Source organism: Podarcis vaucheri, assembly GCF_965113315.1.
Source record: "Podarcis vaucheri genome assembly, chromosome: 4".
NCBI lineage: Eukaryota > Metazoa > Chordata > Lepidosauria > Squamata > Lacertidae > Podarcis > Podarcis vaucheri.
This window is the reverse complement of record NC_138762.1, coordinates 30,444,110-30,462,040: the sequence shown is the minus strand read 5'-3', so window position 1 is coordinate 30,462,040 and position 17,931 is coordinate 30,444,110. Positions and strand designations below refer to the sequence as shown.

Genomic DNA, 17,931 nt, shown 5'->3' with positions numbered 1-17,931 from the left:
AGTAAAGTAAGATCTGACTAGTGTTCTAGGAGAGCCATACATCAAAACGCTGGTCCTGCACTATATAAAATCCTACTAATTTTCTTATAAGTATTTATACTCCATCTTCAATCCTAAAATGGCTCCCAGCACAACTTAATACTTACTATGTTGGCCATTCCAAACAAAATAGCTTTCATGATTTCAATACCTAATTTATTCCATGAATAGCTTTTGAAATATTGAACAGAGGAAGAACATTTGTAAGAAAGTCATCTTCCAAGATGATTTTTTTTTTTCCAAACAGAATTTAACTTACCAGAAACTAAACTGCATCGGACTGCTGCAGGGTTCACATTAAACTTGCAAAATTCTGTGCACTGCCATACAAAATTTCTCTCCATTGTTTCCTATTTCCAACTCCCCTAGATACAAAGGCAAATATAAAGGATACTTCAGCCCAATCCTATATCTCCTCTATACCATGTCCTATCTAGAACACAATAGTATATCTGTAAAGATAATATATGAGCAAAGCAATGGTCGATATACAAATTTATCAATAATTGTGATAGGCAACCATCTCCACAGCCCACCCCACAGTTTGTCCAGTAATTAGTTGGATTGTCCAAGTACTTGCACAATTTGAAGAAAAATTGAAACTCTCCCTTTCAGTCCCCTGCAAAGCAAACTTGACCTTGTGCCGTGGCAAAGACAGGCAACAGGAAGGACTACTGATAACTAGGGAACGGGAAGAAATTCCATTCAGTTCATATTTCCAGGAGAACCTACCTAATTTGCACTTTCCAAAACAATAAGTACAGGAACCAAAACACAGCCATCCTTCAAAATTTGCCTGCGTCTGAATTCTGTGATACAGTTCTTCAGTCAAGTACAGTAATGTGTACAAAAAGGTATTTGCAAGGGTGAAGTGTGCATAAAAATAGATATATTAAGTGAAAATATTAGGATAGATTTTCATAGAAAAATGTGTATATTAGGAGAGATTTGCACTGCAAAGCTGATTATTTTTCATGAGGTTTTTTTTGTTTTTTTAAATCGCAAACTGAAGTGAATGTGGAATGTGGAAAACTGAACTTAAGCTTGGAAAAATGAGAAACTGAGATAAATCAAAAGGGATAGATTCACCCATCCCTACCGACAACAGGAGAGGTCTTGGGGGACTCACTTAAACATTGATGCTCCTGAATTTGTCTAGGACTATCTATGCCTGAAAGATATGGACAAGGAGGAGACCTCTATCACTTGTTAGTCTCTGCCATATGTTTTTATGTTCTCTGTAAAGGAAATTTTGCTTGGAAAGCAAGGGACTAGCAAAGAAGGCTCTCTGTCAACAGTGACATAGTGTGACAGTGTTTCAAGTAGCATATTTACCTTGTACTTAGTTAAGTCACTGCGCAAGTCCCTAGTCTCCATCAGTTCAACATTCTCCTTTCAATGTTGCCTAGCAAATGCCTCCTGAAAGTTTACAAGCAGTGCGTGCTGACAAGAGTGATCAAGTGCTGCTTGTTCCCAGCAGCTGTTATTCAGATGTATACTGTCTCTATAATTGCTGGTAGGGGAGTAGAGATGAAATGGAGAATGTAGGAGGAGCTTTGAGTGGGTAGGGATGAGGGAACATGTTGCAAGAATGACAGAAGAGGGGCTGGAATGGAATACTCAATTTTAGAGGCAGTATTCCATCAATGATTTTATCTAGGCAACTAACACACAACTGCTGATTCCAAAATGGACTGCCATTGCAAGGTTGGAGTTTTACTAAAATCACTATCAGTCTGCTAAGTCAGTATGAAATATAGGACAGAATGTCTACAAGCATATCGATTTGCAAAATCCTCCATATTTTCAAAGTGGTATGTGTTTCGAAGAGGTATGTTCACACCCACTCGCTGAATCATCACCTTGCCATGGTGAGTGGGCCCTTGTGAGTGAAGCTGTGAATGTAGTATGAACACTGACAACTGGGAAACACTGGCCTGCAAGCGCTCCAGTTGGGTAACTGCCTTTACCAAAGGTGTCATGGGCTTTGAAGACACTAGAACTCAGGACGCAAGGGAGAAACGTGCTAAGAGGAAGGCACGCTTGGCCAATCCACACCGTGATCAACTCCTGCTCAGAAACCAATGGCCCCACTGTAGAAGGACGTGTGGATCCAGAATTGGCCTCCAGAGTCACTTACAGACTCATTGTTAAAACCGTGTTTATGGAACAATCTTACTCAGCTACGAGTGATTGCCAAAACAGAGAAGAAGAGTATATTCACATTTTTCCTTGGGTGAGAAAGCCTCTCTTCTTCCCAGAGGGGAGGCGTTGTCAGTGGGAACCATTCCCGCGTTGGCAGGGGGGCATGTTCGGCCCCCTGCATCATCTCCCCGGCTGCCACCCCGCCCTGCAGCGGGCCAGCCAATAGGCTTGGCCTGGGGGCGGGGTTTAGCCACATTCAAGCAGCCACGGCAGCCTCTGCGCCTCATTCTGCTTCCTGGAAGAGTCCTCGACTCACAACAAATGTTGTTACAAATTATACTGTTTAGTTGTCAACAAAAAGTATATTTAACCTTCTTTGGCAGGAAGAGTTATTGGGGGAAATAACAGTTTGGACACAGTTCAAGATGAATTCTTACAGGACTCACCAATGTTACATTGTTTTTTAAAAAAGCAGCATAAAGTGGTCCTTACTAATTTGCTAGCTCATTACAAAAACAAAAATTCAGAACTAGGAACAGTTCTGCCCAGGGCTTAACAAGGATCTTTTGGTACCTGAGGCAGAATTTCCAAATGTCACAGTAACCATAACAACTAACTAACTACTTACACTTTAATGAAGTCCTAAATCTACTGCCATGTTCTACCTATGGAGCTGTCCCTGATTGTAATAGACTCCTAGTTAATTAGATCAACAAAATAATAATAGTTTAGGGAGACAACCTTTGACTTTACATTTCTGTTACATAAATCCAACTCTATAGTAAGAAAGTGATTTTGAAATCTGATCGCAATCTATACTACATGTAAACAACATATTGGAAAATACGCCAAATAGTATGAATAAAATATCTAGTTGAAGAAATTCTGGATTTTAATCGGCAATTCTTCTGATGAACTTTGTTAAGACCAATAGGCTGATAGTTATGATACTAGTATACAGCAATGATTCCGTTACAAAACATTAGTGATAAACATTGAGTTCCAATGCAGCACAAACTGGCATCTATCTGCTTTTGCAATGTGGTGCTCCTTGCAACTTGACCATCATAATAATACACTGAGGGCATCTTTTGTTCTTATTCTTTCCCTACAAATTTGGGGTGATAGTCAGTATAAACCCATTGAAATCAGAATGACTGATTTCAGCATGACTAACAATGCAATGCACTCAGAAGTGAACCTTATTTAATATGATGGCCTTACGATTATAACCTTAGTGGAACTCTTTTTTGGCATTAAGTGGTATATAAATTAGTAAATCATCGTCCCTCCAACACTCAGAGAAGTAAAATAACAATTATTCAAGACCTGAAAAACTACAGCAACATTCCCAAAAAATTAATACAGTGGTGCCTCGCAAGATGAAATTAATCCGTTCCGCGAGTCTCTTCGTCTAGCGGTTTTTTCGTCTTGCGAAGCAACCCTATTAGCGGCTTAGCGGATTAGCGCTATTAGCGGTTTAGCGGCTAATAAAGGCTTAGCGGCTATTAAAAGATTAGTGGATTAGCGGCTAAAAAGCTATTAGTGGCTTAGCGGTTTAGAAAAAGGGGGGGAAGCGGAAAAAAAATCGGAACACTTGCAAGACGTTTTCGTCTTGCAAAGCAAGCCCATAGGGAAAATCGTCTTGCGAAGCAGCTAAAAAACGGAAAACCCTTTCGTCTAGTGGGTTTTCCGTCTTGCGGGGCATTCGTCTTGCGGGGCACCACTGTACTATGTTGGTATTTGGTATATTTGATATCTCAGACTCATACATAAATAGCAAATGTCAAAACACTGTATGTCGCCTAGTAAAGATTCCAACACTGGTCATCTATTATTAATCAAAAGTGGATCATTTGGAAAAGAAATGTAATGACCCCCACCATTCCTCCCAGAATTTGAATTTTAAAATGTTCCAAGTCCCACCCCACCTCTTAGCTGCCTTCTCTGAACTGATACATGAAGGCTAACTGAAGGCTAGGTTATTTTAGTTATGACTGTTTACCTGTACTTGGAAAACAACGTATTCATCAGCTAATTTGCTAATCCTCTCTTATAAACAGCAAATGCTGCCTAACCCTTCTAGCTCTGAGATTAATCAAACAATTAGAAACCCCTAGGCCAGTGGCCTAGTGGATCTCCTTGAACAAATAATTCTAAAGACTAAAAGCAGCAAATGAGAGCCCCCTATCATTTGTGGCTGCCAACAAAACGGCAGATGATCTCTAAATGATCAATGAGAGTACACAGGCTTATGTGATAGGAAGTGGCCAGTATATCAACAATTTCAAACACCAGTTCATAACTTTCATGGCTTCTCTAGTCTGAGATGGAAAGGAGAGAAACAGTTGGGTAATAGCATACTGATCACATCAGACTCCAAATGTCCTGATAATCTACTTGAGAAGTTTCATGCAGATATTTTAAAAATATCTATCTCCCAATGAAACCCTGTGTCATGCCATAAAGCCAGAGATCTTGGTGTCAAGCAGCAGTTTTTGGAACCTATATTAGGCCACCATAACAGTGCCCCCAAGTCCCAGACACACACTGGAGAATGATACTACTAGTGATTGAATCAAAAACCACTGACAGATTCAGAAGAATCAATAGGTAAAAGTAAAAAGGTAAAGGACCCCTGGATGGTTAAGTCCAGTCAAAGTTGACTATGGGGTTGCGGCACTCATCTCGCTTCAGGCCGAGAGAACTGGCATTTGTCCACAGGCAGCTTTCCGGGTTCATGTGGCCAGCATGACTAAACCACTTCTGGTGCAACGGAACACCATGGCAGAAACCAGAATGCACAGAAACGCCATTTACCTTCCTGCCACAGTGGTACCTATTTAGCTACTTCCATAGGTGTACTTTCTAACTGCTAAGTTGGCAGGAGCTGGGACAGAGCAACGGGAGCTCACCCCGTCGTGGGGACTCGAACCACTGACCTTCTGATCGGCAAGCCCAAGAGGCTCAGTGGTTTAGACCACAGTGCCACCTGCATCCCTTAGAACCAATAGGAAAATAGTCCCATTCAAAGCGTAAATATTTCAAATCTAGCAGAGTTTAAAACCCGGCCACCAAACAGACTGAAATGAACCTAGAAAATCAGTATCAACCTTGAGATACTGCCTTTTTCAAAATTTAATGTTTTTCTATTCACTCCAAATTATTGAGCAATTGGTCTATGAATAGCTTCAAAAATAATATGGAATTTTCACATGACATCAAATCAACCATATATTTTTAAAATAGAATTTCTAGATCATGGGAACACTGCAGACATAGTATATCACTATGTCAGCAAATAATTTGACAAACGTTTCTATGTCCCTTGCTGACAAGCTGGTAAACACAAGCGAGATACTACTACTGCTAGGTGAACAGTCAACTAGTTGAACAGCTGTACACAACAACTGTGTGTTAATAGTTCAGCATCATCCTAGATGGAAATATCAAGTGGAGTGCCACAAGAATCTGCCTTAGGCCCTGTGCTGTTCAACATCTTTAAAAATTATTTCTACAAAGAAGCCAATGGGATCCTTATCAAATCTGCAAATGATACAAAGCTACAAATGATACAAACACCATAAAAGAAAGAATCAAGAGGGTATGGACATGTAAGGTGGACACGTAAGGTGAAATTCAACAAAGAAAAATGTAAAGTCCTGCATTTAGATATCAAGAATCAAAGGCACAAATGTATGATGGGGAGGTAAAGGTAAAAGGTAGTGGGGAAGATCAAGTTTGGCATCAGTGAATGTGGAAATATCTAGGTGTCCTAGTTGATCATAATTGTCACAAGTCAGTAATATGAAGTAGGTGCTTAAAAATGAATGCAAACTAAGGCTTCATTGACAGGAGCACAGTGTCCAAATCACAATTAAAAATACCTCAGTGATTTGGAATCTGAGTAAAGTAATCATGCTAGGAAAGGCTGTGAAAATAAAAATGAGCTTTGGACTGTTTCTAACCACCAAGTGCAGCTTTCTCTAAACAGAAGCCAGACGTAAGAGATGGGCTCCTCAAGACATGGCCAGAGCACTTAGTGCAATTTCACCCATTTTTATAAATTACACCAACAGTGAGAGGTCTAGAAACCAATGGTTTAAAGAGTTGGGTATGTCACCAGGACAGCAGAATACTAAAGGTACAGAAGTCTTCAAATATCTGAAGAGCTGTCACACAAAAGATGGAACAGAGTTGTTCTCTCTTGTTCCAGAGGGTAGGGCTAGAAGCCATGGGTGGAAATTACAGGGAAGAAGATTTCAACTGTCTTAACAGATCTGCCAAAGTTATCAAAGAATGCCTCAAACGGGAAAGAGTGAGCACAATCAATAATTCAGAGGACCATAAAGAGATTGGAAAAAATAGGGGATGCAGGATCATGAGATAGCACACCATGTCAGGGTCCACTGAACTAATTTTTTTGCAATTGCTAAAGATCTTGTCCATATAAAAGTCTGAATGTTTTCATACTTACTAATGAGTACACCCCACTGAACATGGTAGAACTTTTGAACAAATGTTCACAGGATTGTACTATTTATAATATAAATACTCTAGTCTATTAGTTTCCGTAGCAGTTCTGCACCATTCTGTCTCCCACTTCTCTTATTAATATATTTTCAATAATTTTGGAAGGAAAAATTCACATCTCTAACATCTTTTACTATTTCAAAGGATAATCTGTTTCTTCAGCTCTCTGGTTATAGCACACAATCTCCTAAAAGCACTTTTATTAGGGAGAAAATATTGTAGCATTTCAAAAGCATTCCTAATTAAAGGAATGTATTTGGTGTAGAAATCTCTCAAACAGGTATCCATATCATCCATTTATCCCCATCCCTTCTGGAGAGCATAATTTTCCCCAGGGTGCTATAAAATTATCCCAACACAGGAAAGCATGTGACAACAACTGTTCCTTTTAAGAACTTTTATTTCTGTGAATATATGCCTTTGTACTGTACTGCTTGGGTAGTTCCACCCACCTTTGGCTATAACCTACACTTGGTTCCCTAATAAATTTGATTGATGTGTCCCAGCTTCTCTCTGAACCCTGGAGCTTTGAGCACCCAATAACTGCAGAGGCAAAGTATGTTTCTTCCTTCCTGCTCCAGCTCAGAACTGGATGTATATCAGTTTGTATCCACAGTACAAACACCCAAAGAAATACAGAGTTAAAGCCCTCAGTGCACTTCCTCTACCTCCCAGCTGGAGACAGGGCTTGTTTTTGTGCTACCCAGAATATCATCCTACCCAGTTCTCACACAATGAGATTGCACTATGTTTCAGACGTGCATCATAGTGGACATGGTTTTAGATGACCAGCCCAAATGCGAAAACTCCTGGTAAATCTCACTAAATCAATGGGACAGAATTAAGTTAGGCTGACTCACACCCAAAAGAGGTACAAAATCTTCTCTTCAGTAGATTTACAGTCAAAAGCGTTGGTGCCCTGAGTGCAGGTAACGTAAGGTTAAGTTGATCTCGAAAAGATCCATACATTTTGTGAATACTTTCAAATGCCTGATTATTGCAAAGCAAACTTTTTAAAGCAAATCACCCCGAAGAAAGGAAAGCAGAGTCAATTGCTCCATATATTTAGTCTTTTCTCCTAAAGGTTCAGGTTTCTATGCTTTTTGCTTCACACCTTGGCAGTGATTTTACTCAGCTCACTGAAGCAGTAGCAGCAGACTGAATAAGACACCTCTTTTCACACTGTTCTCTTCATCCTTGAGGGAAGAGAGATACTAACTTTGAAGGTATCTCATTCTGTGAAAGTATCAGCATTAGGTACTTGGTAACTGAATGGAGAGATTTGCCAGTATTGGTTCTCTCTCTCCAAGGTCAATAAATATGAAGAGATGAAAGAAACAGTTGTAATGATCTGTCAGGCATGGAAGTGGGTGGCTTAGCAGCCACCTTCCTTCAAGCCGATCCATGTTCGACTAAGGGGAGACAAAACAGAATCAACCAGAATCTCTTCTTCCCAATAAATCAAAGCTATAATGAAATGGAAGAAAGAGCTGGAGGCTTCAGACTTTAAACCAGATCTCCACTCTTTCATTTTCTGGGAAAGATGATTGGTGGTAGATGCTCAAGTGAACTATTGGACTAGAATGGCATTTTCCTCTATCCTTTTGTACTTCTTTATCATCATCCGAGTACATGTGAGTATTTACTTCCTGCAAGTTCAAACTAGACAACAGAAATGGAACATTTAGCAAACCTCGCTAGCAGATAAAGGCTAAACTTCCTTTGTCTTTTAAAAATGATGGACACCATTTTTACAATCCAAAATACTACAAAGGGAGGCAATCCTACTACTATCAATACCCATTTGTTTGACTTTGAGAATCTTTATACACACCAAGGCTCATCTAGAATTCTATTTAACAATTCTGAGGAGTACTGAGCAATACACTTGCTGGTGCTAATAGTGTGGTAAAATATCAAACTTAGCAAATGTTGGTGTTACTACATTAAACACTAATTAACAATTCAGCTGAGTGCTACTTAGTGAGATCAACAAATTTTATTCACAATTCTTGAGAAAGTATTTAGTAGCCAATATGACAAATGCACAAAACAAGTACTCCATTTTTGCATTCACCAGTAGTTCTTAAAAACCACGCTTTGCCCTGGCAAGAACAAATCTTCTATCTACCATTTAGTGACAGATGTTGGCATTTACAGAGCAAAATAGGCAATGTCTAAAGATTAAATTATTCACAATTCTGGAAATATCAGAAGGATTTATGCAGATTTTTAAAAAAATAGCCCATATACATATAGGTTGATAAAAATTTCTTTAAACTTCACGCTCTTCCCCTCACCCCAACCCTTTCCTTAGATTTTATGGTGACAAACTGCTCCTCACAGATCACAGTATAAATTATTTGGGGAAACAGAGTTGGAAGAAACATGGTAGAGTGGGAAGAGAGACTCCAGCACATTCATTAGATATAATACAAAAATTACCTCAGTCTCAGACTATAGACTTTGCTGATAACAAATTAAACTTACCAGACTGTTGTTTCCACTTGACTATCATGTAACTGCCGATTGTCTAACTGAGCAAAGAGAGGGAAAAGAACTTGGATTCCTCCTATTGAATGAATTGCACTGTGGATCGAATGCGTCACAATTGCTTTCACATCCTACATTAAAAAAAGGAAAGAAAACTCAGTTACATTTGAAACTAATCTTCATGTCACTATAGCCCTAATACCACTATTTATATATATATGATAATATGTTGATTCAACTTTAAAGCACACATTACCTCCTCCCCACAATTAACATTTGTATGATTGGCATCTAACCTATCCACAAACAAATCAGGGTGAATACTCAGTAAAGAGGTTGCCTGGAAGAAACTTCTGTTTAATTTACAGTCAGACCTCAGGTTGCAAACGTGATCCGTGCAGGAGGCACGTTCGCAACCCGCAGCGTTTGCAACTCACAGTGCCGCATCCGCGCGCGCACATGGCATGATTCGAAGCTTCTGCGCATGACGTCATTTTGCGTTTCTGCGCATGCGTGAGCACTGAAACCTGGAAGTAACCTGTTCCGGTACTTCCGGGTTTGGCACGGTCCACAACCCAAAAACGCACAACCCACAGAGTTCGCAACCCAAGGTATGACTGTATTTAAAGGGGAGAGATTTAATCATATATTATGTTTACTGTGTCCATATAGATAGAGATAGAGATAGAGAGATAGAGAGAGAGATGATAGATGATAGATAGATAGATGATAGATAGATAGATAGATAGATAGATAGATAGATAGATAGATAGATAGATAGATAGATATAGATAGATGATAGATAGATAGATAGATAGATAGATAGATAGATAGATAGATAGATAGATAGATGATAGATATAGATAGATGATAGATAGATAGATGATAGATAGATATAGATACACACACACACATATATATACATACACACACACACACTTTTTTCATTCAAAATACATAATTAAGATTACCATTTTATGAACATTAGTTAATAGCAAAAATATATTCAGTGAATAATTATACAGATTTAATAAAACATGTATGTAATCCAATCATAAGAATATTTACTAATTTAAAAACAAGAAATTGTGTAATGGCAAATGCTTAATGGAAACCAGGATCAGCATCACATGAAGGCTACACTAAAAGCCTTTTATTTCACAAAATTTTATTTCTTTTATAAAAGTTATATACTTCATACCTCTTCATACAAACTTGAAATAACACAAAGGATGTTGGTGGTGATATGATCCTTGCTATTTGAGAACCTAACACATGGTCACTAAAGTATTTGAGATAATGGTTTTGTATGGTTATATACCACATTTACCTGAATCCAATGCTCACCTTTTTTTGGCCAAATTACGTTGTGAAAATTAAGGTGTGCATTAGATTTGATGGCGCATTAGACTCAAGTAAATACGGTAATGCAAGACTACATGGTTTCACCCCAATGAAGTATCACATTGTGTGCTACTTCACTAGAATATAACAGCAAAAAGCTTTTTACTGAAACATATATACAAATAATATACATATTATTTAAAATATTATTTAAATCATTCTCTGCCACTGAAATATGGCCCCCTCGCCTCTACCATACTGTGTTCAGGATATGACTGCAAAATCTAGGACAATCTATTCAGAGGTTAAGAGGGTTAAACAGAAAGAGAAACCAAACTGTACAAACAGTTCACAGAAAATGTTCACTTAAAACTTGGCAGTCTTTACCACTTAATGGGGTATTAATTAAACATGGAAACAATCGATTTACACAAACCTGAAGCATAAGAGCATGTGGGGAGTGTACAAAAATGGAAGGATTTTCCTTTGGTGAGGATTCAAGGCATAACTGAGCATCAGTAGCCTTAGCGTTGTAAGTGAAGGCAATACTGCTTGCAAGTTTCCCATCATATAGAACCTGCTTGTGGTGCTCAGCAAGATGGATATCACTCTCAGATTTAAATTTGAAGGTACTCTGGGGATGAAAGTAATAACTTTAAAGCAGAAAATTATTGTCAAAATTACAGAATGTAGTTCTTACATAATGTTGGGGGGAAAGCAGTAATGATATTCTCAATCATCAAGTTTCAATCACTCAATCAGAATAAATTATACATGTTCCAGTTAAATATTTATTACATGAGAGTTGGAAGGAACGCCAAGGGTCATCTTGTCCAACCCCCTGCAATGCAGGAATCTCAGCTAAAGCATCCATGACAGATGGGCATCCAACCTCTGTTTAAAAACCTCCAAGGAAGGAGAGTCCACCACCTCTAGCGGGAATCTGTTCCACTGCTGAACAGCTCTTACTTTTCCAAAAGTTCAGTCAGAATCTCCTTTCTTGCAACTTGAAGCCTTTGGTTTGAGTCCTACCTTCCAGAGCAGGAGAAAACAAACATGCTTCCTCCTCCATGTGACAGCCCTTGAGATATCTGAATATGACTATCATATCTCCTTTCAGTCTCCTCTTTTCCAGACTAAACATACCCAGCTCCTGCAAGCGCTGCTCATAAGTCTTAGTTTCCAGACTAAGATGATCTTGGTTGCCCTCCTCTACACCGTTCCAGCTTGTCAACATCCTTCTTAAATTGTGGTGGTCAGAATTGGACACAGTAATCCAAGTGTGGTCTTACTAAGGCAGATCAGGGTGATACTATTACTTCCCTTGCTCTGGACACTATACTTCTGTTGATACAGCCTAGAATAGCATTAGCTTTTTTTGCTGCTGCTGCATCACACTGTTGACTCATGTTAAGCTTGCGGTCCACCAAGACCTCTAGATCCTTTTCACATGTACTGCTAGTAAGCCAGGTGTTCCCCATCCTATATTTGTGCATCTGGTTCTCCAATCTGCTAAGGTCATTTTGAATTCTGATTCTGTCTTCTGCAGCATTACCTACCCCTCCCAGTTTGGTGTCATCTGCAAATTTGATGGGCATCCCCTCAATTCCTTCATCCAAGTCATTTATAAGGACATTGAACAATAACAGGCCCAGGACAGAACCCTGTGGCACCCCACTTGTCACTTTTTTCCACAATGACGAAGAACCATTAATGAGAACTCTTTGGGTCAATCAACCAGCTACAAATCCACTTACAGGTTACCTCGTTCAACCCACATTTTACCAGCTTTCTCATGAGAATATCACGAGATAGTATATCTTGATTTTAGTAAGGCTTTTATAATTTTACTTTATAAAGAACTAAATTATTCTCTTTGTAGCACAGTCAAAATATTTTAAATTTACTTGTGGATTTGGTTGTTTTGTTAAAAGCTAGGCTTTTATTCAATGCAGTGTTAAGTAACCATCCAGTCAACACAAGGATTTCAACCTGTGCCTCTCCTCTCCTCCGCCTGCACACCCCAAGTCAATTCTAAACTTGTCCACTCCAATGTAAGTTCCACTGGCTTACTCCCACATGGGCAGCTGATTTCAGAATTTTGCCTTTAATTTTTGTTAATATCTTACTTGGTGTTGCTTTTTTTTAAAAAAAGAAAAGCTAAACAGACACAGCTTCTGGCTCTCAGAATCACATCACCAGCCATTGAATTAATTGCTTCCTGAACTTGTTTGCTCCTTAAACAATATTTAACCCCAGTACTGAAAGAACCCATTTAAATGCACAATTTAACTTTGCAGTTTGCTCATTGTTGTTGTTTTAAGTGTAATTGTTATTAAGCCCATTCTAATTTAGAAGAATTGCACAAGTACTGTCATAAAATGTTTGCAGATGCATAATACTCCAAGGAATATGTATGCAGAGGTTCTCTGGAATTTCCTTCTCTCCTTCTGGACTGAATGTGTATAATCAGAGATAGGGAACTGTAGCCCACAGAAGTTGCTGGAGCACAACTTCCATAAAACCTCACCATTAGCCATGCTGGCTGGGGCTGATAGGAACTGGGGGCCAACAACTTTCGGAGGACTCGGGTTTTCCACCCCTCGTCTTTAGGCTATGATGTCAATTATATATTTCACACACCTCCACAGCATAACTGGATTGCTTAGCCCAAGAAATATAGCACACACTTAAAAGAAAAACAACAACCAAGCACATAAAGTATTAGAAAGTTAAATTAAAATATATGAACTTGGTTTTTTTATACTTAGGGAATTTAATACCATCCTAAATTGAAGATTCTGCCAGTATCTTTTGATTGATATCATTTATTTTCTTTTTAAGCAAAATGGAACACACAGCAAGCTCTATTTGCTAAAAACTGTGCAAAGTTCTGAAAGAGCTGGAGGCGCTATACTTTAAATATATATGTATTTGGCTGGGATCTAGAGATTATTTTAAGCTGACCAATGCCTTGCAGGTGCCCAGTGTGATTTATTACTTTTTAATCTTTGAATAGCTAATACTCCATGCCATTTGACAAACAATTTTTGAAACCCCTTTCAGGTTCCAAAACAGTTTGCCAGGAAGCAAGGAGGATTGCTAGAAAAGAACAAATCCAAAGCTCATCTGGGTGTGTAAAACAAGTTGAACTACTCAATGGATTCAAGACTTTTAAGATAAAAAGTTATTACAGTAAGACGTATGCTGATTCAGAACTTCATTTTCTGGTCAATTGACAGTGCAATATACAAAATATTTCTCTTCTGCAGTCACCAACTTTGTTAGTATCACATGCTGCAGTTATTATTTTTTGCAATCATTTGACAGCCAAAGACAAAACATTTGGCAAAAGCATTCAAGATACATTTCAAAGCCTGATACAATGTTACCTAAAGCCATTAGTAATATTACCCATTTCAGAATGGCCAATTACTACATTATTAGTGCCAATGTCCATTTGCTGATTCTTGTGTTTGGTGTGTATTGATGTGCTTATAATTGTTTTGTTCATTCATGATTTTTTTACCCACCCTGAGCAGGCAAATGGAGAGGCAGGATTAGAACCATAATAAACCAATACAGATGTATATATAATTTCACTTAACCTCCCAATATTTTTTATCAATATTCTGCTGCTCTGCTTTATATCTATTTGATTTAGCTTGGTGCATTGGTTGGATATCAATGTGCACACACACACATTTACATAAAGCCATAGTTATAATTTAAGAGAATTAAAAGGATTTCAAACAACATTAAGACAGCTATACAATTGTATTGTACATTTACTTTAGCAGTTGTTTTCTAAATTGAAATTATGACAACTACTACCTTATATCCTGGTCCTAACTGATGTATTGCAAATATCTGTGCTGGGTTGAGAGCTTCGGTGAATACATAGACTGCTCCAAGTTGACCACAAAACACTCTATTTGCATCAGCAGTTTCAGATGATCCCAGAAAACATTTATCATAGCTCTGTATTAAAAATATAAATATTTAGAAAAATGAACAATAAAATGCAGTTTAAGACAGGCAAAGTAAAAAAGATACAATGTTTTAAGAATCAGTCATGTAAAAGCTTTTCATTTCCCCACATAAATGCATTGTATTATTTTTTCAACAAACAATGAATCCATCCTCACTGCATATTGATAACATATCCCAGACTCCAGATAACCTCACTCAGCATTTTCAAGAGCATGGGGAATAAGACCAAAAAGCCCCACATTAGAGGCTCTATGGGGCAAAACTTCATTTCCTAAGCACCATTTTATGGAGATGATCATCCAAGTGGAGCAAAAGCACTGCAAACAGTGCATCTAATTTGAATCCTCTGCTTAGAATATCATGTTCAATGGTATAAAAAGCTACCAAGAGATCAAGAGCAACACAATCCCACTATGCTTCTCCAGACATCTGTCACCATGCATGGAAACCAAAGTGGTATCACGTGTCAATACTGGGTGTGACCCCTCACTGAAATGGATCTAGACAACTAGTCTTATCCCAGAGTGCCTGGAGTTGGTCATTGCCCACCCATTCAAGTACTTTGCACAGGAAGGGGGCAATTTCAACCAGCCAATAGCTGTTCAAGTATTCTGAGTTCAAGAAGAGTTTCTTAAAGAGTGGCCTCACTGATACTTTTCAGTCAGTCTGGGACCACTGCACCTCTCTCAGAAAAGTATTAATTACCTTCAGGGCTCAGCCAACAGTCTCGTCCCAGCTAGATATTATCAGCCATCAGCGGCAAAGGTCAATAATGCAAGTGCTCACCAACACCCATTCAAGCACCTTGTCCATGTCCTCTAGTTTTATCAACTGGAACTTGTCCATTAACACCTGACCTGACAGTGCTCTGTAAATCAGCATCACCTGTTACAATAGCAAAGTCTAAGATCCTGTGGATAATAAGCAAGATTATCCTCAAAATGTCTTGCAAATAAATTATAGTAGGCTAGTGAGGGTTTCACCACCTTCTTAGGGCAAGAAAATAAAAGGACTCATAAGCTTTGCTGGACAAGACACTAAGGTTCCAATGGTGGCAGAGAGTAACTGTTCTTCACTGCCTTCACTGCCACAAAGTAAGTTCAGCAATGTGCACACACACTTGTGTTCGATTGTATTTGTCTGGCATCTTCCTCCATTTGCATTTCAGCTATCTTCCAACTTGTTTCGTTGCATCTCCTGTGTATGCCACATTAAGGCTTGGGCAAGGCACAGTCGGAGAAGGTGTTCAGAGGGCATTTGTGCCAACTTCCCAAGTCATTTTCATGTTTCACAGATTGATTAGGGTTTTGACAAAGTATCCAGACTTGCTAGCTGGAAAAGTCTCCAGAGTTATCTTCAAACCAATTGGATCCATCAGCCTCTGATAGCAGTCTATTCTAAGAGGTCTTTCACCTCTACAGAGGGGTATCTAAATCTCAGCAGCTGCAGCCCCTACCCATAATTGTGGGGGAAGGGTATTTAATCCTTCTGTCCCTGCGACATTTTCCACCAAGGTAACAATCAAATATTTTCCTTTCCACTGTTCAAAAAAGATGCAGATCCTTGTACATTTACACAAGGGTGGCAAATAGCAATTAGGCTGCAAAAATGGTGCCAGACAAAGCATTTAATTTCCTCTCTCCAGTGTTGCTATTCTATTGAAATCTGAGCCTCAGGCTTTACTCAATTGAAGTGAGTTGTTTGAAGAATGAGAGAACCCTGGACTGAGGAACAATCATTGTCCCCTATTCCTCTCATAGCAGTTTTTGGAAAGAAATATATTTATGAATTGTATTGTGCATATATTCAGGTATAGTATAAAGGGAAGAAACATACATCATTTGTGTTCACATGCCAAGCCATGTCACCATAGGATACAAGCTGACCATTAACATAACAGCGAATTTCACTGTTTCTCCAACGATTGTAGATGTGTACAATGCTAATCATGTACCACTAGAAAGAAATGGAAAACACACCATTAACATGAATCAACAATGTTGCAATTTTTAAAATATCACACTTTTAATTCTAATACATTAGATTAGTGTTTTCTTTAAAAAAACAAGAGCATTGCAACTGTCCTGCAATAAACAAGTTTCCAGTTACACTGAAATCTTTAGCTATAGTTATATTTATCATAGAAATTAAAAATTAAGAAATATATAAACACAAACGACCTACAAACACAATCTAAACTGAGAATTCACAGACCTCAGGTTCTAGATTACACGTTTAGCTAGAGGTTCCCCATGAGAAAAGGCAAACATAACTTGAAGTTCAGCAGTTCCAAAAATTATTTTTGATATGAACCACCTGACTACTAATTTATGACTACTACTACTAAATCACCTAAATGGGTCTGTTTAAAGAGAAACTTGAACCCTAGCTACTGTAACAATTAGCCTCAATTACCTATATATGAAACTTTCGTCATGCGTATGTATTTTTACATTATAAGCTTTATATATGCTCCTAACCACCAGTGATTTTCTTTTCAAATTTCCCAATGCTTGGGAGTAAGGCATCCCCAATCTACTTAAATCAGTAGGACTCATACCAATATATATATAAATACTGGTTGTGCTTGGAGTCTTATAAGCATATACTTTGCATGCACATCTTATTTATTTTAAGTCAAAACAGTAAGAAAAGGGGCTGGACCCCAACAACCCATAATTTACAATATGGCTACAAAGGTCAGTCAAATATTGTGGCGCCTGGTGATGCACATTCCATGTTCACAAAAACTCTTTAGCTCTTAGTTTATTTAAGAACATGTTGCTATTTTAAGTTAAGAATTGCCATACTGTTTTCTTCCATAAGAGGCAGTTCTACAAGAGGCAGCACACTGAATGGTGGCTGAATTACTGGGTTTGTAAAGGGAAGCTAATTTATTTGGAATTTAGATCTTTTTATTGGGGGGAAATAAATACTGCATTTCATTTAAACCTCATGATATGCTTTATATTCTATTTATTTTTGGCATTTTAAAGTAGATTAGAATATAATCCTAATAGCGATGGAACTCTGGTAATCCTGTTACATGTCACCTTTAAATACTTTTTACCTGCATTCTTTTGAAGACTGGAAATGTCACTGAACAGCAAATATAGGCATACAACAGACACCCTGACCACTACTATGCATTCAAGTTGGAAGGAAGGAATACTAGTATCTATATTTTCCTATCTGTAGAACAGCTAGAATTAAGGTTAAATGTCTTCCCAGCTGTGCTGAAGGTCAAGGTGAAAAACACCTTGAAATGAAGGCCTTCCAGAAATTAAAGCAGCAGCAGCATTTGTTGAAGGACATTATGGCAAGTCCTTATGCTTGCAAACAATGGTAACCAGGTAACCTTACTATCAATTCACACTACATTTG

The 17,931-nt window shown here is 38.3% G+C and overlaps 1 protein-coding gene across 2 annotated transcripts in view; it reads right to left on the bottom strand.

Moving 5' to 3' along the window:
- NBEA (neurobeachin) overlaps positions 1-17,931 on the bottom strand; it is a 353,050-nt gene that overhangs the window by 294,293 nt on the left and 40,826 nt on the right. For both annotated transcript variants that reach the window (XM_082221535.1, XM_082221536.1), the window contains exons 7-10: positions 16,384-16,503; positions 14,389-14,535; positions 10,991-11,188; positions 9,208-9,341 (exon numbers count right to left, since the gene is read on the bottom strand). In XM_082221535.1, coding sequence (XP_082077661.1) covers positions 9,208-9,341; positions 10,991-11,188; positions 14,389-14,535; positions 16,384-16,503 — 599 coding nt within the window. The remainder of the gene's footprint in view (positions 1-9,207; positions 9,342-10,990; positions 11,189-14,388; positions 14,536-16,383; positions 16,504-17,931) is intronic.